This window comes from Doryrhamphus excisus, linkage group LG15 (assembly GCF_037039965.1).
Source record: "Doryrhamphus excisus strain RoL-2023G ecotype Guam linkage group LG15, RoL_Dexc_Guam_v1.1, whole genome shotgun sequence".
Taxonomy (NCBI): Eukaryota; Metazoa; Chordata; class Actinopteri; order Syngnathiformes; family Syngnathidae; genus Doryrhamphus; species Doryrhamphus excisus.
Genome location: NC_136371.1, coordinates 7,479,401 through 7,506,040, shown reverse-complemented (window position 1 = coordinate 7,506,040; position 26,640 = coordinate 7,479,401). Strand labels below are relative to the sequence as shown.

The 26,640-nt window shown below is 40.8% G+C and overlaps 1 protein-coding gene across 1 annotated transcript in view; it reads left to right on the top strand.

Annotated features, from left to right (window-relative positions):
* xirp2a (xin actin binding repeat containing 2a) overlaps nucleotides 1–26,640 on the top strand; it is a 65,571-nt gene that overhangs the window by 5,041 nt on the left and 33,890 nt on the right. Inside the window, exon 2 of the mRNA XM_058051731.2 lies at nucleotides 22,715–22,826. Within this exon, the coding sequence (XP_057907714.2) occupies nucleotides 22,715–22,826 (112 nt within the window). The remainder of the gene's footprint in view (nucleotides 1–22,714; nucleotides 22,827–26,640) is intronic.

The following is a 26,640-nucleotide window of genomic DNA, read 5'->3' as shown; positions in this document are numbered from 1 at the left end:
GACACGGGTGTGTGTTTACAGCATTCATCTGACCTTCTGTTCATCACTGTGCACATAAGGAAGCATGCACACATGCTTATTCACATGCTATGTATTTTATGTTCAATGAAGATAATCATGAATATTCAGATTCAGACCTCCAATCATCCATCTATTTCCGATACAGCGTATCCTGATCAGGGTCATAGGGTTTTTTTTCCCCAGTTGACTTTCAAGGAGAGGTATTGAGTGCATGGTATCACTATAGTCCTGTGGGGATAGCTTCATATCTGGATATGTGGATATGGTTGGTCCCAATTTTAAACAATGTTTACCACAACACACACCGCCTGTAGAACAAACATAGCATCTATAAAGCTGGAGTTTGCTGTGGAGATTAAGGAGAAAAAGCTGAATGCCACACAGAATTCTTTGAATTTCCGGAGAGTAGCATTCACTATTAATAAATTGAATATTTTCATAGTTAGAGCATAGAAAACCTGTGTATGACTTTCTAAATATGATTTTTACCATTATTAGAAGTAACACCCCTATAGTCACCTTTTATACTCCCGTTATTCTTTCTTTACACCACATTACGCAGACTACGGGATCACTACTGGGATATAAGACATGAGCGCTTTTTCCTCACGAGGGTCGCGGGGGGTGCTGGAGCCTATCCCAGCTGTCTTCGGGCGAGTGGCGGGGTACACCCTGGACTGGTCGCCAGCCAATCACAGGGCACATATAGACAAACAACCATTCACACTCACATTCATACCTATGGACAATTTGGAGTGGCCAATTAACCTAGCATGTTTTTGGAATGTGGGAGGAAACCGGAGTACCCGGAGAAACTGTGAGGTCTGCGCTCTAACCACTAGACCGCTGTGCCGCCCCTCTGCAATTTACTTATTAAAAAAAAAGAGTACCATTTCCACATGGAATGGGAGGAAAACTTCTTATCACTGCGTCATGTGCCATGGCTGATCCATGCAGTGCATAAGTTATCTAAACTTCTGTCATATCCCATCATTGTAACATTACTGACACCTTGTGGCCAGAATACTACATAAAACCTGTATTTCAATATTTTTGACTATAGTCAACGATGAAACATTCATTCATTCATTCATTTTCTACCGCTTATCCTCACGAGGATCGCGGGGGTTGCTGGAGCCTATCCCAGCTGTATTTGGGCGAGAGGCGGGGTACACCCTGGACTGGTGGCCAGCCAATCACAGGGCACATATAGACAAACAACCACTCACACTCACATTCATACCTATGGACAATTAACCTAGCATGTTTTTGGAATGTGGGAGGAAACCGGAGTACCCGGAGAAAACCCACACATGCACGGGGATAACATGCAAACTCCGAGGGTGGGATTGAACCCTGGTCTCCAAGTTGTGAGGTCTGCGCGCTAACCACTTTACCGCCGTGCAGCCCATGAAACAGGAGTCATTTATTAATTGATTTATTTTTGAAAAACTGTGATAGAGTGAGGCAGTGATGTTTGAACTAGCAAAGGACGTCTGTGTAGTATTCTGGAGTAAAAGCAGGTAAACATTCCAACATTGACCCAAAAATAATTAGGTTTGGAACAACCAAATGAGCGGGGGAGAAAGAACGTCTGGGAAAGACAAAGCAACATTATTTTTCAATTATACTAGTATTCTTTTTGTGCCACAATATCAAGTCAAACTAAATGTAGTGTATTTCTATTGAAGCATGTTGATGTAATGGCGGCTGTTGGCCAGTGGGGGGTAGTGTATCATCGAGGGGCTAAGATGACAGGAAAGCAGTCATCTATAGATATTACTGGTCTGTTCACTGGAATTCACTAGTACAGTCCCTAACATAACTTTTATGTATGCATGCCTGCCAGATGACATAATAAAAACAAGAATGTAAAAGGATTTTGGGAGATCAAGTTCCAAGTAACGTTAAAGGGGATGTTGTCACTTGACTGTGTATCATGACATCATGCGGAGTAAATTTAGAGATGAGAGGGTGGTCTGGAATAACTTGACTCGTCACCACTGAAAGATAGTCCTCTGCTCTCTCTCTCTAGCTTCTTATTTTGAAACAAGCAAGGCCTCTTCAGTTTGTCATTTTTAGCCAAAACATACGCTGAGAGATGGGACAATACGCCCTTCCTGAAGGAATCCATCACCAATGCGTCACTGATCGTATTCTGTTAAATGTTGAATAAACTCAAAGCCACAACATGTCTGTGAGGAATGGCTCCAGCCTTGATGAGGACACTAGTGTCTCCATCATGTCTATTGAGCTCATAAAAATTCCATTAAGTTTTACCAGGCATCTCTCGCGTCTCGCTTTCACAGATTCAAATCTTTTAATGGGGCTGGCAGTGGGGGCCCACTGTGTGTACATTGCTCATCTGTTGTGTGATGATGACTTGTTGCTTTGCTTCCTGGCTCTGGGAATTATTGCACTGATGCATATGAACCAAGATAAGTTGTGTTTAAGGGTGTACTTTGTCAAAAGTACAGATCAAAGTCTAGTTGCACTAATAATCGTTAATGGACAGTGGTTCTCAACTGGTTTACCTGCAAGACCCACCGGGGGACTGCACTTTTTTTGGATTTTTTGATTGTCATCCGGGCGGCACGGCGGTTGAGTGGTTAGCGCGCAGACCTCACAGCTAGGAGACCAGGGTTCAATTCCACCCTGCATGCGTGGGTTTTCTCCGGGTACTCCGGTTTCCTCCCACATTCCAAAAACATGCTAGGTTAATTGGCGACTCCAAATTGTCCATAGGTATGAATGTGAGTGTGAATGGTTGTTTGTCTATATGTGCCCTGTGATTGGCTGGCCACCAGTCCAGGGTGTACCCCGCCTCTCGCCCGAAGACAGCTGGGATAGGCTCCAGCACCCCCGCGACCCTCGTGAGGAAAAGCGGTAGAAAATGAATGAATGAATGAATGATTGTCATCCACAATCCTGATGTGAAACATGAGCACGTATTTAGTTCCCTTTTCTGTGCATTCTAGTGTGACAAAACAAGTTAATATGAGTTAGCTAACAACCGACGTCATGGGAAATACCTATTTTGACTCCATAAAAAGCCAACCGTGTTCCATTTAGATAAGTGACTGACTACCTAGCTCTTAATTCCGCTACAAAGATTCAATAAGATGATCAAAGATTTTGGTAATGTTTAAATCATCAAAATACGGCAAGATACTGCGACTATTATTATGTAATCATCAGTGTACTTGATAATGCATGATCACGTCATGTATATCAAAGCATGCAATGTTTTTTTTTTTTTTTGAGGTCTTAATAGTCAAAATAGGTGTATCCCAATGACATGCATTGTTAACTAGCGGCAGGCAATGGTTTAATTAACTTTTACCTCATGCATGCTCCCACCCCTTGAGGATGCAGCGATACTGCAAGTGAATCCTGTGTGATATTTCTGTTATAGTCTGATTAGCAAGAATAATGACATCACACTTACATTAAAGTCATTAAAGATTCTGTAAAAGGTCATGGTGTATAATAAATGTTTCTGCAACATTATATTACCGCCGACATGCTGACAAACATAAACTAGCAGTTACCATGCACTAACTCAGTGCTGGTAGGTGGGAAACCACGCTCATGGTGGCCTCACCTTAGATTTCTTACCTGGATTTAATCAAATCTGCAAATTCAGTGATTTTTACTTAAGAAAATGTAAAAAAATATATAATCATCCAGAAAATACAATGGACAAATTAATATTTATTCTATACACGCCACTGTAACCCAGTGACCAGTCTGTACCCTCAAAGGTCCAAAGTTCTAGTGTTAAAACGCCAGCATGAATCCAAAGTATATGTTAATCCATTGCTAAAGCTGCATTGCACATACAATGCATATTGTCGTCTTGCCATCCGGTTGCATTATCACTTAGCTTAAGACGTATAAAGGCTTATCATGTATTGTCAACATGTGTCTTTGTCACTGCGGAGGCTCGTTTTGCCATCCCTCATCTCTTCTTGGCATCGCAAAAACAAGGGGAGATTGCGGCCAAGTCGAGCTTTCCAATGAAAACGATTGGCTGCTTATCAAACTCAAACCTCACCATGAGAAAATCTGGGAGAAAGCACAGCTTAGATGCACGCTGAGCAAGAGGTTTGACAACGCTGAGGAGTGACAGCCGTGCAAAGGCCGTGTATGCCGCCCTCTTTGCTCTTTATGCCAGCGGGAATCCATACATGGTGATGCGTAATATGGAACTCTAATCATTTATTGCTGGTATTGATTGAACTATGACAAAATATGACATTTTTTCCACCAACTGTACCAATGTGCAATATTAATAAGGGATTTAAATGCAATATACTAAGTTCTATGTGAAGTATTTCCATAATGCCTCATATTATTGTTATTATTATTATTATTATTATTATTATTATTATTATTATTATTATTAATGCCTCAAAGGTGGCGTTTCCTTGTTCCTCAGTGCCATGCCATGTCTCCCTACTGTGTGTGATTGTGTGCTTGCGTGTGTGTGTGCATGTGTTGGTCTAGTATGGAGGGTGGGAAGGAGGGGCTTTCTTTTGTTTCATTGTTTTTTCCTTTTAATTGTGGAAATTGTATTAATTCTATAAAGCACTTTGTGTTGCATTTCTTTGCAGGAAAAGTGCTATACAAATAAAGTTGATTTGATTTTGATTTGATTAACTCTCTAACAAGATCTCAGTGTATAGACTGGTCATATATCTCATCTCGTTTCATATTATCTACATACTGTATTGTATATAACTCTGGGAAAAACTGTTGATTTTGTTAATACTTGGGTTGTTTATATTGTTTATTTTTCTATATTGTGTATTTTGTACTACTTAATTGACTCTGTACTCTTGCTGCTGTGCAATACAAATTTCCCCACTGAGGGACGAATAAAAGCATATCTTAATCACAAAAAATCATAAAATGAGTTAACATGTCATTTAATATGATCTCAAAAAGAGATGCACTCTTTCTTTCAATACTATGAACTTTTTTGCAATAAGTTGGCCTACTTTTTGGTTCACGGGGCCAGTAGGTGAATCAAAGTTCACGGACCTACGTAAGCTTGTGTGAGGAGTCTGAGAACATCAAGCACCCAATGCGGCATACCAGCCAATGTCAGTTTCTTGGCTTTGGGATCGGCTAAAAACAGAGCCCCGTCCTTAGCCACATTGGAAAACATATAAATAGTCGTGCGTGGTGTTGTGGACACTGACGCCCTCTGAACATCAAGCTAGCAGCACGCATGATGAAAGAGAGTGAAATATCAATGATTTATATTCTGCAAGCATTGAGCCAAAACCTTTTGCAAGACCAGACTCTTGGGGGTGGATGGGAGGGGCATGGGTGATGAGAGATTTAAGATAAAGTAACTCCCACATATAATCTAACACATTAACCTTTTCGCTGCTCTGCATTTGACTACTGTTAAAAATGGCTGTCGAGTGAGTCATTACTGTGATGCTCCCAGCAGTTGTCAGCTGGGGTTGCAGTGGGGGGGTGGTTTCTGGAGGGTAATTATGGTACCGTATCTGCCTTAGTTTGCTGGTCTTGTGGGTTTTTTTTTGTACGTAGGAGCACAGAGGAATGTAGAAATATTAATTGAAGTACAATACATATCACATTACTGATGATACTTGTTAAAAATATCACGTTTTGGCGCAACAACAAAAAGTATGAATGTTAGTATTGCTATTTTTAGCGCTCCTGTCAGACACTGGCTCTGAGTCATCACCCCCCCACCCCCCCTTAAGGCACCTCTGGATGGCGATTACACCTACAGGAGCCAAAAATAAAAAATATGTGAATTGCTGTAAAACGTTTCCATTCTTTCTGGGAAGACGTTCTGCAACATGTTGGAGGTCACTGATGTTGCACTTGAGATAGAGCCACTGATTCCGTAACAAAGTCACGAGAAAACAGACTTCCCTAAACAGTTCCCACAAAGTCGCGTTGAATTGTCCCAAAGGTCTTGGTAAGATGATAACAATAAAACTAACAGGTCATTGATTGAATAATTTATAGCTGGGTGTCAAGGCTTTTGTCCATGTAGTGGGGGGAAACCGCATGCAGAATAATTGAATGAATGATGTGGGGGGGTACTTTCATACATTTTGTGCATTAAAGATACTGAAGATACTGCCCCCACCCTCCTATTCATTACAGCAACCACTCCATGCCTGCTCTGACCTTCCCACCTTCAAAAACAAGTAAAAACCTGTGTTTTGTTTTTACCTCTGCTTGCTATATTTAATGTGCCTTCCTTTTCTGTTTGTCATTTAGCTTTTTATAGTTTTTCATCCTGAAAACTATTCCAAATGCAGAGAAATGCTGAATAAAAGGCATAAATGAACATTTAAGGTCACTTTTAAATTTACTGAAGATTGAAAACTGGGTTCTTTTGAAGCCGTAATCAATAAGAAAATCAGGGACTTGTGGCGTAACTGTGTTAGTTAGAAAAGAACTACAGAGTCAACCACTGACGTACACGCAGTATGGGGACAATGACTTCCAGTTCCGGTTTCTTTGTTCACAGTAACAGGTTGCTAACAAGGACATTTAGTGATAAAAATATGTTACAAACACAGTTGGACTCACAAAGTGTATTAATAATATCCATTAATTATGGGTATGCCTGTAATGCAGGCCCCCAGTGACAGCTGCAAAGCAGCATTTAGCATGTTAACATTTTAGCTAATTTACTTGTGTCTAAACGCAACTACACACATGGCATGATGTAGGGAGACTCAAGAACTGTCTTGTTAGTGCTATCTTGCTAGGTCCTACCATGCTAACTGTTAGCATGTTAGCATTTTGGCTTTTTTACTCCTGTTTAAAGGTCTATATATATATATATATATATATGTGTGACACGATGTAGGAATGCTTTAGGACAGTTTTGCCACTTTTGATGCTAGCATGCTAACTGTTAGCATGTTAGCATTTTAGCTGATTTCCTCATGTTGAACAGCTAATACAGACATGGCGTGATGCAGGGTCATTGTAGAACAGCATTGGCACTTTGGCTATGGAGTGCCATCTTGCTTGGTGCTACCATGCTAACTATTAGCATGTTAGCATTTTGGCTTTTTTTACTCCTGTTTAAAGGTCTATATATATATGTATATATATATATATATATATATATATGACACAATGTAGGAATGTTTTAGGACAGTCTTGCCACTTTTGATGCTAGCATGCTAACTGTTCGCATGTTAGCATTTTAGCTCATTTCCTCATGTTGAACAGCTAATACAGACATGGCGTGATGCAGGGTCATTGTAGAAGAGCATGGCACTTTGGCTATGGAGTTACATCTTGCTTGGTGCTACCATGCTAACTGTTAGCATTTTGGCTTTTTTACTCCTGTTTAAAGATCTATATATATATATACATATATATATGTGACACGATGTAGGAATGCTTTAGGACAGTCTTGCCACTTTTGATGCTAGCATGCTAACTGTTAGCATGTTAGCATGTTTGGCTGAATGTGAGAGTGAATGATTGTTTGTCTATATGTGCCCTGCGATTGGCTGGCCCAAAGACAGCTGGGGTAGGCTCCAGCATACCCGCGACCCTCGTGAGGATAAGCGGCAGAGAAACTAGATGGATGGATAACAAATATAAACAATGTGTAAAAGAAATAGAATAGGTCAGAATCCATTGAAGTGTTTGTAAATGTGACACCGGGGGATTCTGATATTCTGACAGGAGACAACCACAAATGCCACCGAGGGGAGGAAGATTGTGTTGCCTTGTTTTTCCAATACCAAAAAAAAAAAAGATAACTTAAGATTTGATGTGGGGCGTAAAATGAAGCAGCATGTCCATATTGTTCATGCAGCAGGTTACAGTACGACAATCCTCCATCTGTTGCGGCAGATTCCTCCATTTGTTTGTTTGCCGAAATGTGAATCATACATCCCAGTTGGCTTTCTTTGTGTAAGCTTGCTATACCACATGCGCGGCTCCATTCTTTTGTCTGTTTTGCTTTTTGCATCTTTTATCTAGCTTCTAAGTTTATATAATTCCACCATCTTAGTATTTTTCATTCCATTCCATCAGCCTTCCACTCGTCTCCACCGTTCTCTCTTTACTTTGCCTTCTCTGTGCTTGTGTTTGCCCACAAGTGTTGGACATATTTGTGTAGGAATGTCGCATAATAGCTGTATTTATCCATTCTGAGGACAGCTTTGCAGATTTGTGTTGTTGCATGAGATAAAAAAAAAATCTTTTCAGACTTACACTGGCTTTTACAAGAAAGTAGACTGCATGGTACCAAACAAAAACACTTGCAGTGAGAGAAAAACTGTCCAAAGGGGAAGAGGGATGGTATAAAAGCCAGAATGACCTTCAACAGAAGAATTCTCACAGTTGCATAAGAACAACAGAAGGCATGTGATGCTGCAGAGAGGAGTGAAAGTGATTAGCGTTATGCTTTTGGAATTAGTCCACCAGCAAAGAGATGTTCTGGTGTCCATCGCTTTTTCGGTCATGGATGCACGGAGCTTTGTTGAATATTCAGCCTTCATAAAGCGACTTCATACCAACAATATCATAGAAACCTTGACTTAATCAGAGGCCCTTCAGCTTGCTTTTGAAAAACAGAACTCACAATGAGCTTTGGAACACAATGTAACGATCATGCCGAGGCTTGCTCACGGTGCAAAACAAAATAACGGCACAACGCTGAACAGGCAGGTTTAACACACACATGACTAGCATGGTAAAGGCACTCAACGTAACATTAGCATGTAAGTAACAGCTATTTACAATAAGTGTGACAAGACATGCGGAAGAAGGACCACTTCCACACTGAACGGGAGAACTTTTTTTCCACTCTATCTTGTGGAACATGTAGTTACAATGCAATGTAAGTTGGTGTGTCATCAATGTAACATTACTGACACCTAATGACCGGAATGCTCCAAATGACCTGTCAATATTTTTGACTAATAATATGCCTGATCATCCATAAAACAGGGATTATTTGTACAATTTTTATATCTGACTGCTGTGCCCCGCCCCGCTTTTACTCATGTTTTAACTGTGTATTAACCAATGAATGTTGTATTTTGGTGTGTCTTCTATTCTGTTTACTTGCTTTATTCAACTTCATTCTTCTGTAAAGTGTCTTTGAGTATCTTGAAAAGCGCTATACAAATAAAATGTATTATTATTATTAATTTGTGTGTACAATTCTACAATGTTTGTGTTCAGTTTATATTATAACTGAAACCATATACTGTATTTCCGTTAGATGGTTAACTATTTTCAAAACAGTAAAACTTGGACTTAAAAACTTGATGCTTATTATTCTTGGCATTTAGGTGACGACTTTGAGCTGATGATGTGATCGGGTGTAGTGGATCCAAGGCAACTGATTGATTCTCCTGGTCTGCCCAGTGTTTCGTTCACTATACTAGAACTGTGTGGGTGATGTGCGGGCGCTTGTATGCTGAGCCAGAAAAGCCATAAGGCACTTTTCACAGCCAGAGGCACTCAGCCAAAGAACTGTCACAGTGGTTGGGAGCTACTATGTATGCTACTGTATGTATGCAGTGTGCAATGCATTTACAGAGAGGTAGTTTGCGATACTATTTCAAATGAATTTTCTAAATTCTGAGTGACTGATTCTCTTGGCAAGCTTCCCACGCACAGCACATAATCATTTACAAGAATCTCCGGGCATTAGATTAACCATTTCCTTCTTAAGCGTGAGTATATAGTATTTACATCAGATTTAGTTGCATTTCAGAGTCCATCAAAAAGCACTGGAGGAGCTGATCGTCATCTTTTCCCCTGTTGTCCTCTAGATTTTACACACCTGCTTTATTATATGATTTCAAAGACCTCAATCAATCAAGCAATCAACTTTTATTTGTCGAGTCCTTTAACAACACACAAGGTGACCAAAGTGCTTTCTATTAAAATCAACATTAAAACAATTTAAATACAATATAATAACAATAGGCTGCACAGTGGTCGAGTGGTTAACGCGCAGACCTCACAGCTAGGAGACCCGAGTTCAATTCCACCCTCGGCTATCTCTGTGTGGAGTTTGCATGTTCTCCCCGTGCATGCGTGGGTTTTCTCCGGCTACTCCGGTTTCCTCCCACATTCCAAAAACATGCTAGGTTAATTGGCGACTCCAAATTGTCCATAGGTATGAATGTGAGTGTGAATGGTTGTTTGTCTATATGTGCCCTGTGATTGGCTGGCGACCAGTCCAGGATGTACCCCGCCTCTCGCCCAAAGACAGTTGGGATAGGCTCCAGCACCCCCACAAACCTCGTGAGTATAAGCTATAGAAAATGAATGAATGAATGAATAATAACGATACAATACAATTAAAATGGCATTAAAAGTGTCATCATTACTGTATCTGTAAATCATTACTGTATTAAAAGCCAGTAAAGCCAATAAATAGGTTTTGAGCCTAGATTTAAAAAGCCCAAAGTGCTCTGGGGACTTCCAACAAAAGCTGGTTTGCCCTGGTGGGGTTCGGAACCCGCACCTGTTCAGACAAATAGGGAGGGGCAAGGCAATTAAGGCAATTAAAAACAAAGATTAACATTCATTCATTCATTTTCTACCGCTTATCCTCACAAGGGTCGTGAGGCGTGCTGGAGCCTATCCCAGCTGTCTTTGGGCGAGAGGTGGGGTACACCCTGGACTGGTCGCCAGCCAATCACAGGGCACATATAGACAAACAACCATTCACACTCACATTCATACCTATGGACAATTTGGAGTGGCCAATTAACCTAGCATGTTTTTGGAATGTGGGAGGAAACCGGAGTACCCGGAGAAAACCCACGCATGCACGGGGAGAACATGTAAACTCCACACATTCGATTTAAGAATGGTTTTACCTTTGTTAAAACCTGTAACTGATAAAAACTGGCCCCGACCACGCTGTCAATTTGCTTGTCTAATTTTAATTTGAAGATTCCTCACAGTAGATTTCAACTTAAAAGATAGATCACCAGATTGTGCTAAATCACCAAATACAACATATTCGGTTTTATCGTTGTTTAAATGTAGAAAATGTTGTCCTAACAACTTTTTAATACCTTTAAGACCTTTCTAAAATCCACTTATTGAAATCATTTGAGTGTTCAACTAACTGTAATGGTACTCACATTGAATAAATAAACAAACAGACATATTGATGGATTGGTTGAAACAGGTTCAGGAGAAGTATTTCTCCATCTACACAATTGTCCTATTCTTAAATGAGCTCGTTACAAATCAAAACATTTTCAAACCATGAATAATTGCCATTTTAACAGAGAATATGGAAGCTGGCAGGAGAGGATGAGGACAAATGAATTGCAGGTTGACGTGACTCCTTGGAGAACATCAGCGTGCAATAGTATGTCATTAAAAACCTGGTGTGAGCAAAGGTTATTAGTGGAGAACGGAAATGTCAGCGTGTGACACAAGACACAAATACGAGGAAAGTTCCTGCTTGTGTGACAGAAGGACTTATGCGTCTCGCTCATATCGGCAACAGTGCGAAGATCCTATCACACTGTGACATCTCTCTAGGCAATATGATACGTACATCACTGTTACCATGGTTCCCAATGACCTTGCTGTTGGCATATGTCGCATGACATGGTCCCAGTTGAACAGAATTGATTTCATTAGCTGGATTTCTTTTAAGAGGATCCATTTTTTTCCTCCCAGAGTGGATTCTCCACTGTGACAGTCTGTCAGCATTAAGGCAGATTAATAACGTTTAGTTTTAGTGATGATTTTCTCTGTCAATCTTAACCCAGCCAGGAAGGAGTCACACGCCAGTGGACTTTGTAGTGCCGGTCCCAAGCGTGGATGGCGAGGGATGCATTAGCAAAACCTGCAAAACAAATCTTTCCCTACTGGGTTAACGACGACCGCGACTGTCATTGTTAATGGACAGGTGCCAGTAAAAACGATGCTACTGTTGGTCGACAACGAAGACAGCGGTGGGGAAGAGGAACCATAGAGAGATTAGGTAGGAAAGGTAGTAACGCAGCAGTGAGATAGGGACTCTAAACGACGGCACAATGAATAGAAAGAGTAGGTAGCGAGCCGACATTACCGAGGGAAGAAAAATACTGTGCCTAAGAGACCAGATGGAAAGGCAGCAAGGCTAAAAACAATGAAAGAGTTGATGGGAAGAGAAATGAGTATAACGGTAAACGGTCTCATGGCGGTGAGGAGAGCATCAGACGAAGCTATGGTGATGAAGATTGAAACTGGGGGAGTAATGATGAACATTGTTAGTGCCTTGTGAGTTAGAAGAGAAAGACCATTTTTGGAGTATTTCCAGAGGTGAGAGAGTGGTAGTTGGTGAAGGAAATAGAGATGAGGAGGCGTTGGCAGATATGGTATTAAGGACAGGAACATGGAAGGACAGATGGTGGTAGATTTCTAAAAAGGAGAGAGGGGAACACAGAGTCATTAATAGGAGTCAAGGTAGGATCATGCAGGTAGACTACATTTTCTATAGCATATGTAACCCAAAACAAGCTAGTAAAGAACTGGGATAGTAAGATTGTGATGGCAAAGGCTAAGGTTGTACGAGAGACTAGACCAGGGGTGGGCAAACTACGGCCCGGGGGCCACATCCGGCCCGCCAAGTGTTTGAATACGGCCCGCCCAATCTTATCTTAAGTATTTCATTTAAACTCAACATACAACCTGGCATCATGGCCTGAGCCAACCTTTTGATGGTTTTTCAATTTCGTTTTTTGACATGGTCTGTTGTTTACAAAGTGCTCCTGAAAAAAGGGACACAAGCACATAATAATAATAATTATTATTATTATTAGATTAGATTATTATAATTATTATGAGAACTATTATGATTATTATAATTATTATATTAATGCTAATTATTATATTAATTATATATAACATTATTGTTATATTTACATATTTTACATAATAATAATATAATAATTATTATTTTAATTTTATTGTAACTATTATAATATTTTATTATTTTTCAAATATTTAAATATAAATATAAAATAATAAATAATAATAGCAGATTGCATGACAATTTTACAGATACAATAATACCAGGTGGACTGTGTAAAATATATAGGCTGCCCCCCCCCCCCCCCCACCCCCGTAAATTTTGTCATATCAATGCGGCCCGCGAGTCAAAAAGTTTGCCCACCCCTGGACTAGACGGTAAGAAGGGAGAAAATTCATTCATTCATTTTCTACTGCTTTTCCTCACGAGGGTGACTAAATAAACACAACAGTGGTGAACAGTGTAATATGACTCGTTTAAAAAGTAGCCTATCCAGAAAAGTCATTCCAAAACTATTGAAATTGCATTCTTCAGCATCGCATTTAAATATCTTCATAATTCCTTCATCACACACTTTGTCAGCCTCTCTTGCTCTTTTTCATTGTCACTGTGTCACGTTTGTCTCAAAGCCATTAGCCGTATAGCTTACTATTAGCTCATAAAGCTCTTCATCGTGCAATAATCTGGCCTTTTGAAACCCATGAGTGATCATGAATGGTTGACTCTAGTAATTCTACACTTACTTAAGATGTGTCCGATCCCTGCAAAACAATTGGAAACAATAAGACTTCAAAAGTGCTATTAGTTTCCACGTCACTCATTCATGTCACTACTTCCTGAAGCTGCAGTCTAACATTCATTCATTCATTCATTTTCTACCGCTTTTTCCTCACAAGGGTGGCGGGGGTGCTGGAGCCTATCCCAGCTGTCTTCAGGCAAGAGGCGAGGTACACCCTGGACTGGTCGCCAGCCAATCACAGGGCACATATAGACAAACAACCATTCACACTCACATTCATACCTATGGACAATTTGGAGTCGCCAATTAACCTAGCATGTTTTTGGAATGTGGGAGGAAACCGGAGTGCATTTGTAGTGCCTGAACTTCTGTATGTTATACAAACATAAATAACAAAGAGTAGTGGAAATATGATTGTTATAAAAGTCTGGGACATCCTGACCATATGCCCAAGCAACCTGATCTGGCTCCTCTCAATACTATATTTGGTAAGGTGACTATGGGGGTGTTATTTAATGTCTAGAAGGCTCTAATACTGTTAAAAAACAGATTTAGAAAGTCAGGAACAGGTTCTGTATGCTTAATTTTTCTACTTGAAATTCACTTATCACAGCCAGGTCTGTAACCAATTAACTGTGATAAACATGGTATTAATGTAATGATTTTTTTTTTTATTCATTTCATAATTTATATGCATTAACAATTGTTTTATGCACGTACAACTATTATTGTAAAACTATCAAACTGTGTTTTGCGTTAACGTTTTTGAAATTTGTAGCGTAACCGCATTAGTTAGCAAGGATCTATACAATCAACTGCTGATGACATCATAGACGGGCAATGGCGCTGACTTCCTGTTCCTGTTTCCATGCATTAGCAAGCAAAAGGTTGCCAACAAGGGCGTTCATTCATTCATTCATTTTCTACCGTTTTTTCCTCACGAGGGTCGCGGGGGTGCTGCAGCCTACCCCAGCTGTCTTCGGGCGAGAGGCGGGGTACACCCTGGACTGGTCGCCAGCCAATCACAGGGCACACACGTATAGACAAACAACCATTCACACTCACATTCATACCTATGGACAATTTGGAGTCGGCAATTAACCTAGCATGTTTTTGGAATGTGGGAGGAAACCGGAGTACCCGGAGAAAACCCACGCATGCAAGGGGAGAACATGCAAAGTCCACACAGAGATGGCCGAGGGTGGAATTGAACCCTGGTCTCTGGACCACTGTGCCGCCCAGAAGGGAGAAAATGAGCTGGATGTTAATGAACTCACGGGAGGATAGTGTGAGGGCAAAATGGAAAGAATACTTTAAAGAAGTGAAGAATGAGGAATGCTTTAAGACATTTAGCACCTATGGAGGTATGACTTAGGTTTAGGTGAGACAGAACGTTCACTGATGTCTTCGAGAATAAAGGGATGCCTGAGGAATGGAGGGAGAGGGTATTGGTGCCGATCCTTAAGAACAAGGGTGATGCCTCGAGCTCTTGCAAACTGCAGGGGCATAAAGCTGATGAGCTACAAAATGAAGCTGTGGGAAAGAGTAATGGAAGCAAGGCTAAGGAAGTCAGTGTGCCTCAATGTTTCATGCTGAGGAAGAGCACCTCTGATACAATGGTACCTCTGAAATTCCTGATGGACAGAAGGAACTACGTTGTGTCTATGCGGCGGTACAACAGTCACGTATGCTGTAGGTAACACAAATCTGCTTCAGGTGGAGCTTAGAGCGCCTCAAGGATCAACCTTGAGTCCCTTCTTGTTTGCCATGGTGATGGACAGATTGACAGATGAGGTCAGACAGGAGGGTCCATGGATAACGATGGAGGAGAAATGAGCGGGATAGGAATGAAGGTATACTATTTGTGTGTCAATGAAAGGGTATCATGGCAGCACACAGGCCTCACAGCTAGGAGACCCGAGTTCAATTCCACCCTAGGCCATATCTGTGTGGAGTTTGCATGTTCTCCCCGTGCATGCGTGGGTTTTCTCCGGGTACTCCGGTTTCCTCCCACATTCCAAAAACATGCTAGGTTAATTGGCGACTCCAAATTGTCCATAGGTATGAATGTGAGTGTGAATGGTTGTTTGTCTATATGTGCCCTGTGATTGGCTGGCGACCAGTCCAGGGTGTACCCAGCCTCTCGCCCAAAGACAGCTGGGATAGGCTCCAGCAGTAGAAAATGATTGAATGAATGAAAGGGCAATGGCGAGAGTGGAAAAGAGGTGAAGAACTGAGTGTCCTGAGAGTCCTTTCTGACAAAAAGGTGTCTTCAAAAGTGAAGGGAAAGATTTACAAGATGGTAATGAGACCAGCCCTGATGTATGGTCTGCAGACAGGAGCCCTGACCAACACGCCCTGACGGGAGGCAGAGATGGAGGTTGCAGAGTCGAAAATGCTTCGACATTCATTGGGCGGGTAGTATATAATGCAGTATGCTTAGCATTTTTATAGTAGGAGGTAGATCATTTTGACTTGGTCATTTTATGAGTAACTTGCATGCTGACAACATGTGTGCACCAATGCTTTAGATCAAGGGTCTCAAACTCAATTTACCTGGGGGCCACTGGAGCTAGGGTCTGGGCAAGGCTGGTCCAAAAAAAAAGGTTTTCCAAAAAAACAAAAAAACAACCGTTTATTAAAAACAAAAAATATACAAACTTTTTCAGTGCTTTTATTTTCTACAAGAAAAGCTCTGATAAAACATTCCACTGTTCTCAAATATCTTAATTTTGATTTTTCTGCACAAAATAAGATGAAAAATAAATAAACAAATCAAGAATAAAGAAAATCAATCAATCAGTAATAAATAAATATAATAATAATAAAACGGCAAATAATAAAAACTTAAGAAACCACATATAGTTGGTGGGTAGACAAATTATTTTTTTCAGATTAAAATGAACAAAGCATTATTAGAGCCCTGTAGACATGACAAAACACGACTATAGTCACATTTATACTCTTTTTATTTACAACATATTGCGCAACTGCAGGGTCTTGAGACACATGCTAACTCGCAAACTAGAGAGCTAGCGACCTAAACGGCAGCCTTCAAGTTATTTCCTTTAAACTTAAATAGCCAAAAACTTACCACTTCCACACGGATAGGGAGGATAAATATTAACAGTTATTTAACCTTTAACATGAACATTAATCAAACGTAATAATTTTTTCTGGGTACATGATACCATACAGCATCCATATCAAACTTGCGCGGGCTGCACTAACATTAAACTTTCATATCAAGGCGGGGGCCTCAAACTAGTGTCCTGCGGGCCACATTTGGCCCGCGGGCCGCGTGTTTGAGACCCCTGCTTTAGATGCTTACTGGGCAGGAGCTTCATAATATACTGTACGTTGAGGTCTTTATGAGGTTTGCTGAGTTATTATTTGCGTTATGTGATGTTCATGTTTGCCAAATTTTGGTGTGTTCCACCCCGCTGCTGCCAGAATTTGGTTGAACGTTGTATGACCTCAGGAAACAGGAAATAAACAAAACAATTGCACTGTTAATGCTACTAATGCATAAAATTAATCATATAATTAGTAAAAAGTCCGGTGTAGGATTTATAGCCTTTAATGCAATAGAACCTGTCAAGTGGAATGCCCCTGAAGTAAGCACATAAATGTATGTGCATTTAAACCTTTGTGGTTTAATATGGCACACCCACCTATAACACAGTTATTGTTTTCCAGTACCAGGTAATCTAATTCAGTCTATTTCCAACTTCACAGGAGCTGCAAATGTTCTTCTTTGGTGAAGTGGTATAGGGATGTAATAAGGTAACATAGAGAAATAAATGGACTAAATGAGGTCCCGTTTACGGCATGGCGGTGTAGTGGTTAGCGCGCAGACCTCACAGCTAGGAGACTAGGGTTCAATTCCACCCTCGGCCATCTCTGTGTGGAGTTTGCATGTTTTCCCCGTGCATGCGTGGGTTTTCTCCAGGTACTCCGGTTTCCTCCCACATTCCAAAAACATGCTAGGTTAATTGGCGACTCCAAATTGTCCATAGGTATGAATGTGAGTGTGGATGGTTGTTTGTCTATATGTGCCCTGTGATTGGCTGGCGACCAGTCCAGGGTGTACCCCGCCTCTCGCCCAAAGACAGCTGGGATAGGCTCCAGCACTCCCTGCGTGACCCTCGTGAGGAAAAGTGGTAGAAAATGAATGAATGAATGAGGTCCTGTTTAACAGCGGTCAACTTAGTTCTACACTTCTATAAGAAGAACAATACAGACTTTAGAAGTAGAAGAAACTTTCCTTGACCAAGTTGACAATATACAGTAGTATTTATGTGTGCCCGGTTATATTCCCTCTGTAGGGAAGTCCAAAGACATATTTTGTGCAACATGGAGCGCTGCACAGCCAGTTTAGAGGATGTGACAGTGCTTGGTGCAGCTCATTGAGTTCGGTTTCATTCGATGTGAGTACCATTACAGAGAGAGGCAGCATGACGGTGACAGAAAGGGAGAGATTACGAACTCGCCATAGTGGATACAGTATAAGTGTCTAAGAGAAAGGACTATTGTTAGAGAGAATGCAGATTAAAATCCATGTGTTATAGAATGCAAAATGTAAATTTGAGGACAACATTTTATTATTGTCTGACACCTAATAATTGTATAATTTTGCTATGGGCACAGTGTGCATTGCGTGACTGTAGAGACTCTCTGATGACGCCCTGCAAGATGCAATTCAAAGACCGCTACGGGGAAAACATCATTTGCATAAAACAAACACCCATACATTTGCAAACACACAAACACGCATATACAGGATTTGCAAATGGGAAAACATGTTGTGCAGGCAGACTTCTAAGTTCTGACAAAATGCTTGCTGATGAAAAAAACATTCCACCAAGGATGGCGACTTAATGCATGTAGCATGTTCGCCCTCTTTGTGGAGTTGGCGTGTTCTCCCAATGCATGTGTGGGTTTTCTCCAAGGTGCTCCGTTTTCCTCCTGCATTCCAAAAATATGCATGTCTAAATTGTCCATATGTATGAATATGAGTGTGAATGGTTGTTTATATTGTATCAGTGGAATTCAGCTGGGATAGGCTCCAGCATACCCCCCAAGGCCCTCATGAGGAAAGTGGATGGATGGAATTAATTTCAATGAGAGTGCCTCCAATTCAAATTCACCTAAGTGCTCTTTGGGCAGACACTTGAATGCTGATCCATATTTACCTCAACATCGTTAGTGCTTGCATGTGTAGATGATTAGCATTGTCGGGAATACTGAGTTGGTGTTCGTGTGCCAGAGAGCTGCCTTTGATCACATGGATTCCAATCTGAGTCTGTCTTACTTTTGCAATGTTAGACTCTCAATTAAACAATGCACACTCTCGTCACAGTTGAGGGGTATCCGACTGTCATCACGATTGGAGCTACAGTACAAAATGACTAAATGAAAGGAGATGTGTTTTTGGGTTTTATTTATACGACAGGTAACATTTCATTGTACTTTGTTTACAAAGCAGATCTCCATTCACATAGTGTGGGTATTTTTATTTTATGTCATGAGGGTGCTGGAGCCTATCCCAGCTGTCTACCCTACAGGGCACATATAGACAAACAACCATTCACACTCACATTCATACCTATGGACAATTTGGAGTCCCCAATTAACCTAGCATGTTTTTGGAATGTGGGAGTCCACACCGGAGTACCCGGAGAAAACCCATGCATGCACAGGAAGAACATGCAAACTCCACACAGAGATGGCCGAGGGTGGAATTGAACTTTGGTCTCCTGGCTGTGAGGCCTGCGTGCTAACCACTTTTCCGCCATGCAGCAAAATGTGTGAACTAATGCTTGGAAAATGTTATTTGTTTTTTCTGTAAAAGAGCATTATGGATAATAATAACAAACAGGAAATGACCAGCTCATAATTATGGAGAGCACAACATAATTTTGTGTAAATTTGTCATTTAAAAAGAGTCATAATGACTAATTATTTGGTGCTTGACCCTCGGGGGTGAGCTACAAAACATGGCACACAAAGAAATCCATCTACTCTTGTTGGAAGAAAGAAGGCTTCCTCTTTTATGCTTTTATGAGTTTTGCATGTAATATCACTTACTCGCTACTAGGGGTGTCTGATAATATCGGCTGGCCAATATTATTAGCCCATATTATTATATTGGTGTCGGTTTCTCCCACATTAGGGATGACTACATGCTCCACGCAGCAAGAAGATTGCTAGCTCATTATATCCGCCATCTAAAAATTATTGCCAAGTTTCGCTTTCGGATTGTGACGATGCAATTTGGAATGAAAGCATCAGTTTCCCATCTTCCATTAATATGTGTAATCTACTACAGTATCACATCTCAGGAGGAATCAGTCAGAGTCACACACAGCTAGCGTACTGGCAGCAAAATAATAAGCAACAGGATCTTTTCAAGTGTCTGAGCACACACCAAAATGACTTGAGCAATGACTTGAGTGGTTTCAAACCGACGGCAAAGATGACAGTGAAGCTTTCTCTATCCTCAACCTGAGAGATAAGTCATGGTCAATTAACCGTCTGAATATTCCATTTATTTTCCCCACAGTAAATCCACAGTATTTCAGTATGTGGAATCAAATTTTGAGCAAAAAATTCAGACAATGCACCAAAATGAGCGAATTCCAACAATACAAGCAGGTGAGGAAGAAGAGTCGTGAACTTGTTTTGTTATCTTTAACTCTATTCATTATGATTTAATATTTTATAAAATCAAACCACTTCCATTACCAAATTTTTAAAATACATATGGAACTTTTTCTATAACTTATATCGCACTTTGCAGTACAGTACAACTTTGGTTAGCATCCACCCCAGTTAGCATGTTTTTTGGTTCATGTTTTAAGGCACAATTTTGCCTTGTTTTGCGTAGATTATCTGGTTAGCATACAATATGGCGAGTGTCTTGCTGTGTTAACACACTACATGAGTCCAACTGTGGTCTTAATGTATGTTTTTTAATCAAAAAAAACATCCTTGTTAGCATCCTATTAGCAAGCTAAACAAAATGGCAACTGGAAAACGCTAGTGGGCTACCTGACATCTATGACGTCATCAGCAGTTGACTTTCAAACATGCTAACACAATTGTATACTTTTACAATCATAGTTTTGCATGCATAAAACAATTTTAAATCTGTAATGGAAGGATTAAATGAACATTTAAGGTTACGTTTAGTGAGAGCAACACTGATCTCTTTTATGTGTGAAATTGAAACTGTGCTTGAAAGTAGTTAGCTTAGCCAAATGCAATGAGGGTCAATAGAACAGCTTGGAAAAGTCCGAACATCTACACAGGTTGATCTGACAAATCTTTAAGTAAAGTTGATCAATGTATAATTACAAACACTTCTGAAGTAATGGTTGATACTGATAATGGAGCCAATATCAAGCATCAATACTAATTAAAACTGCAAGCAGTGATGAGCGGGCTCGAGCACCCCGGCACGCTCGGGGGTACGCGCGAGTCGGGGGCACGCGCGCGAGTGGACGGGTGCGCGGACATGCTGTACAAAAAGCCGGGGTAATCGGATAAGGCTAAGGGAGTTACGGCACTTACAATTTTCTGCCAGGAAAGGTGGCAATGCGGTCACCTCCCGTCCCGCCATAAAAAAATTTGCGACGCCTACGACCCCTACTTTTGGCCCGAAAATCGCCGCCGCCATCAAAAATGGCCGACTTCCTGTTTGTTTTGCAAAATGGGTTCTTGAGACTTTTTGGTGCATCCTGCCATGACAGACTAACCACCAAGTTTCGTGATGATCGGTGAAACTGGTGGCGGGGGCTAATTTTTTTTTATTTCTAGGTGGCGCTAGAGAGTCAATTTTGGAACATTATATTTGAAACCCATAAAATGTAAAATTTTTCGCCAGACCTGATGCACTTGCCAAATTTGGTGAGTTATCGGGCATGTTAAGGCCCTCAAAATCGCGCTCAGTTCGCAGAATAATAGTAATAATAATAAACATTACGATTACAATAGGGCTTTCGCACTGGTCAGTGCTCGAGCCCTAATTACCCATGTGTAAACAATAGAACCACACAAAACCACTGTACTAACCCTACTTAAAATATGCAAATAGAGTTGCAGATGAGATAAAATGTGTCTGATTTTTCAGAGATACAGTAAAGTCTCGTTATATCGATATCGGTTATAACGAATTACTACTTATTACGATACTATTTTCATTTCCCGGCAAAATTCTAGTCTTTTATGATATAATTAGTTCCGTTAGTACGATACCCGGTTATTATGATAATCCGGTTACTACGATGCCCTTTTCATCTCCCGCCAGCCAATTTGGTCTGCTTATATCGATACAAAAGCAGCTTAAATCAATCTTTGCTTAAGGATTTCAATACCAAAAAAGAACACGGCGAACGGCTGCTTCCAGTCAACTTTATTTTTCACACTTCTACCACCAGAGTGCAGCACACACACCGATTCCCGCACTTCCTGGTTCACAGGTCATGCTCAACCCGCCCCACATAGCTGGCCAAACACATGCCTGCAACAGAAGAACCAACTGACATAGCATACACACCTATTCCAATCGGTGTGTGTGCTGCGCTCTGGTGGTGGAAGTGTGAAAAATAAAGTTGACTGGAAGCAGCCGTTCGCCGTGTTCTTTTTTGGTATTGAAATCCTTAAGCAAAGATTGATTTAAGCTGCTCGACATTGTTCTATACTATAGAACAATGTCAAGTGCATTATTGCCCACTTTTAATGCAGTTCGGCGCAGGATCGGATATATGGATAGTCCGGTTATATTGGTATTTTTTCCGACTCCCGAGAATATCGATATAACGAGACTTTACTGTACTTAAAAAAACCACACAAGAGTCATTATCAGTTGTTCACCATCTTTTAAGAGTTATAAATCAGCAATGGTCCGATTTGCTATCTGTGGTCTTTTCTTTCATAGTAACTGCATTCTTGGGGCCTTTCCGTGTACCCCAGGAAATGAAACTTCATTTCACTTTTATGACATTTTGCGACATGTACATTTAACATCTGTGCACAGCCAGCTGGTGTCTCTAACCTGAAGTGCCACCTCTAATTTGCCACATTGCAAAAGCGCAGGTGTTGTGTTGTGACAACTCTCCCTCTCTTGTTTTCTCTGTGGCCAGGAGCTGACAAGCGTCCATGCATCACCATCCAAGCGAGTGACATCCAGAAATCTTACCTTGCCTGATCAAGCAAAAGAAAAAACAATGGCCTTATCTCAGGATGACACTTTTTGTAAGTATTTCCAATTGGCTGTGTGTGTGTGTGTGATGTATGAGAGGAGAAGAGGAGGTCTAGTGTTCCACACCGGTCCCTCCAACTAACAAGCCCGGCCGTAGAACGTGACAGAAGGCAGCTTGGGAACACTAGATTGTTCTCGCCAGATAAGTCTTCCTGGCACATTTTTAATAGGGAAACTTGGCTCTTCCTAGATAACCGTGTGTTCTAGATAGTGGACCTCCTGACTGTGATAGCAATACCGACGAAGGCACCTCTAGTTTGTTTTCAGCTGACTGCAATAATGGTGTGGACACCTAACTTGCACAGTCCTGAAGGGAGGGCAGGGGAGCAATTTTCTTTGAGGAAATTGACCACAACTTGATCTTTGTGAGGAGAAAATAGAAAACAGATGTCGCCATGTTGTGCAATCACAATTTCAATTTTAATTTCAATATTTTTTTTCAAACACTTATTCCAACAGGAACACCTTCAACAATATTTATGTAGTTAAAAAAAAATGCTTATTCAAAAAAGGACCATCTTCAACATTAGGTGTTATGATGATTTATTATATTTAAGAATAGGCGGTACGGTGTTCGAGTGGTTAGTGCGCAGACCTCACAGCTAGGAGACCAGGGTTCAATTCCACCCTCGGGCATCTCTGTGTGGAGTTTGCATGTTCTCCCCGTGCATGCGTGGGTTTTCTCCGGGTACTCCGGTTTCCTCCCACATTCCAAAAACATGCTAGGTTAATTGGCGACTCCAAATTGTCCATAGGTATGAATGTGAGTGTGAATGGTTGTTTGTCTATATGTGTCCTGTGATTGGCTGGCGACCAGTCCAGGGTGTACCCCGCCTCTCGCCCAAAGACAGCTGGGATAGGCTCCAGCATCTTCCGCGACCCTCGTGAGGAAAAGCGGTAGAAAATGAATGAATGAATGAATATTTAAGAATGTTAAAATAACTCAAAACATTGTATGTATTGTCAATGAAGGCTGACTGATGCTGATTGATCAATATTGATACCAATGTTGAGATCGATATTGTCAATATTTGGATCAAGACTGTTAGAAATACATCTGTGAGGACCAGATAGTTCTTTATTTGACAGGAGCCAATCGTGAGCATTTACAGGAGGTCATAACTCAATATTACAGTGCGACTCATGGTTTTGTCTTACAAATGACATTAAACTCATCACACAGCAACTTAACACTGAAATGGTACCTAGGAAATACACATTACATGTACCAATACGAGTTTAAAATAAGAAGAGCAGTTCATTGGAGGACAAGCAACATAGATGGATGGCGTTGCAATGCTTCCTGTCAATGAGAAAGAGCCAAAGATCCCACAGGGAGGCTGATGTCATTTCAGCACCCCCTTGCTCAGATACAATGCATTATAGGAAAACTTTACAATGTTTTTTTTTTTGCATTTTAAACTTGTATTGGTAGTTGTTTGTATATTTTCATGTTTCATGTTGCTGTGTGATGAATTTAGCGTTGTTCTCAGTAAGATGACACATTGCTTGTTGCGAGTACACTGATAACTCGTGAATGGCTACTGCCAAAGAAAGAGCTACCATTTCCTTACTGAATCGCAAGGGGCACAGTTTTTAAACAATTAGTAGTAGTTTAGTAGAAAAGGAAATATTACAAGATTTTAAATGTAGCCATGAATTAGCTGCACCTATGTACAAACCGAAAAAAATTTAAAATGTAAAACAAGAGCTTTTGTTTTTGCTGACAGGTTATCACTGGTGTCTCACAATCTGCAGGGTCAGATGACCGACACTGGTGACAGGGGAGGTTTGGGAGGAGCCAGAGTGGGCTTTGGAGAGGGGGGGAATCGTCAGGGTCCATTTCCCACAAAGCTGTCAAGTTTAAATAAAGCACAGCAGCGTAGTAACTGCACTTTAAACAGATGCAAAGCTTACATTAAATCTCCCTGCTACTGCGCTCCCTAAGCCCTTGTTTGCTTCTACTTGTGTCACTCACGCTCCACAGGGTGATTTGATGGACCAAGCCTGCCATGAACAGAATAATTCTTCGGTTTATAGGCCTACGTACAAGTACATGGCTTATTATGTGGCTAACCTAACCTAATTTGTCATAAAGGAGAGCATATTACTCCGGTATTGCCTTCCCTTTATTGACGTCCTCTTTGTTTTCATGTACGTACATGCTAAAGTCCTTCTATTTGTTGACTTTCCCGCCAATATACCCATTCGCCACCGCTGAGGTCAGCATCTCCAATGCTTTCATTTGTCTTGAAGACACTCGACAAACCTTTTCAGTTGGAAAAATATTGCATATCAGACTTTCCATAATATAACCAGCACAGACAGCTTTCTAGTTCTTCCAGAATCTGCACCTATTCAGCTGTATTTCATTGGATTTCGTGCTTCCTGCGAAAACGGTCTGTTTTAATGTATTCCACCCCGGCCCGTCACCAAGCACACCCACTCCGGTGTGGGTGTCACTTCCGGTTTGTGCCGCTAGCTACGAACTCAACTTTATAGAAGTTGATAAACGGTATAGGAGTCGATAATAAACGGCCATATATCTTTTTAAAATGTCCGCTTTTAACATCCAGTCATGGTAACAATGGTAAATAGCGTTAGCATTATAGCGTTCTACAGCATCTGTAATGTGTTTTATGGCACTACCAATGTTTAAAAAACGTAGGTCGAGCCACTGATAGGGATGGGAAACCGCTAGTACTCTATGTTTTGGTTTACATTAGGATATTTCTTCCCAAACATTTTGATCAGTTTCAGTTATCACTTTCCTAGGTGTGCCATAAATGGCCCCTGGGCTGCAGTTAGGACACCCCTGATCTATTGAATATTGACTAAATGTATGCTACAATTCCCATATACATTAGTATGCCTTATGTGGTGAAAATAAAATGAAATCGTTATTCCTTTTATTTCTACTAAGTCTCTCATTAAGTATTCTGTGGGAGTGTTTGCTTTCCACTTTGGGAACAGGAAATCCATGCGCAATTTCAGTGGGATTATCAGCCGAATGCAGCTTCTCCTCAAGGCCGATAACCACACTTTTCTGTGGTCAATGGGCTGCCAACAGCAGCTCACGGGGTGGGCTCAAGTCAGTAAACACCAATGATCACGGTTAATATCAGAGAAAATAGACATGAATAATTCATGTGAAATGGATTCAGTCTTGTATTGTGGGGAAGGAAAGAGCAGCAGAGAGAATGAAAGAAAGGCTTTGGTCTGAGTTCAGTGGTTTAAGGAAGGATCCTTGCTGATGGTGTACGGCTATGTTTGTTCACAGAAGGGATGAAAGACTTATAGGAAAAGAAGCGGTAAGAAGTCTGTTATGATCTGCTGCTGTGTCTGGGGCATATGTTGGAAGGCCTTATCATTTTAGTACTACCTGAAAATTCCAGCCTACATTTTATAAAGCAATGAATTACCATAAGTGGAGGAAATGAAAAAAAATGCATATTTAAGCAGGTTTTACATTTTTTTTTTACACATTTTCAAGCATAAAAATGGCTAAATGAACAAAAATACAAATCAGAAGACGCATTCAAAGATTCTGTTATATGTAGTATTCCACACCGGTCACTAGGTGTCAGAATTGTTACTGTCATGTTCGGTAAGACACACAGGTTTGAATTATCTTATCTAATTATATTAATAGGCACAATAATACTTCATAAAAATCCACAAAACACGGACTACTGTTGAGGCTATAACGCATCCAAGCTAAAACCCAAGTCTGAACCCCGACATCACATCCTCCCCCACATGACTCCTCTATCACGGGAGCATATTTACAGCAACACACGAGAGCAC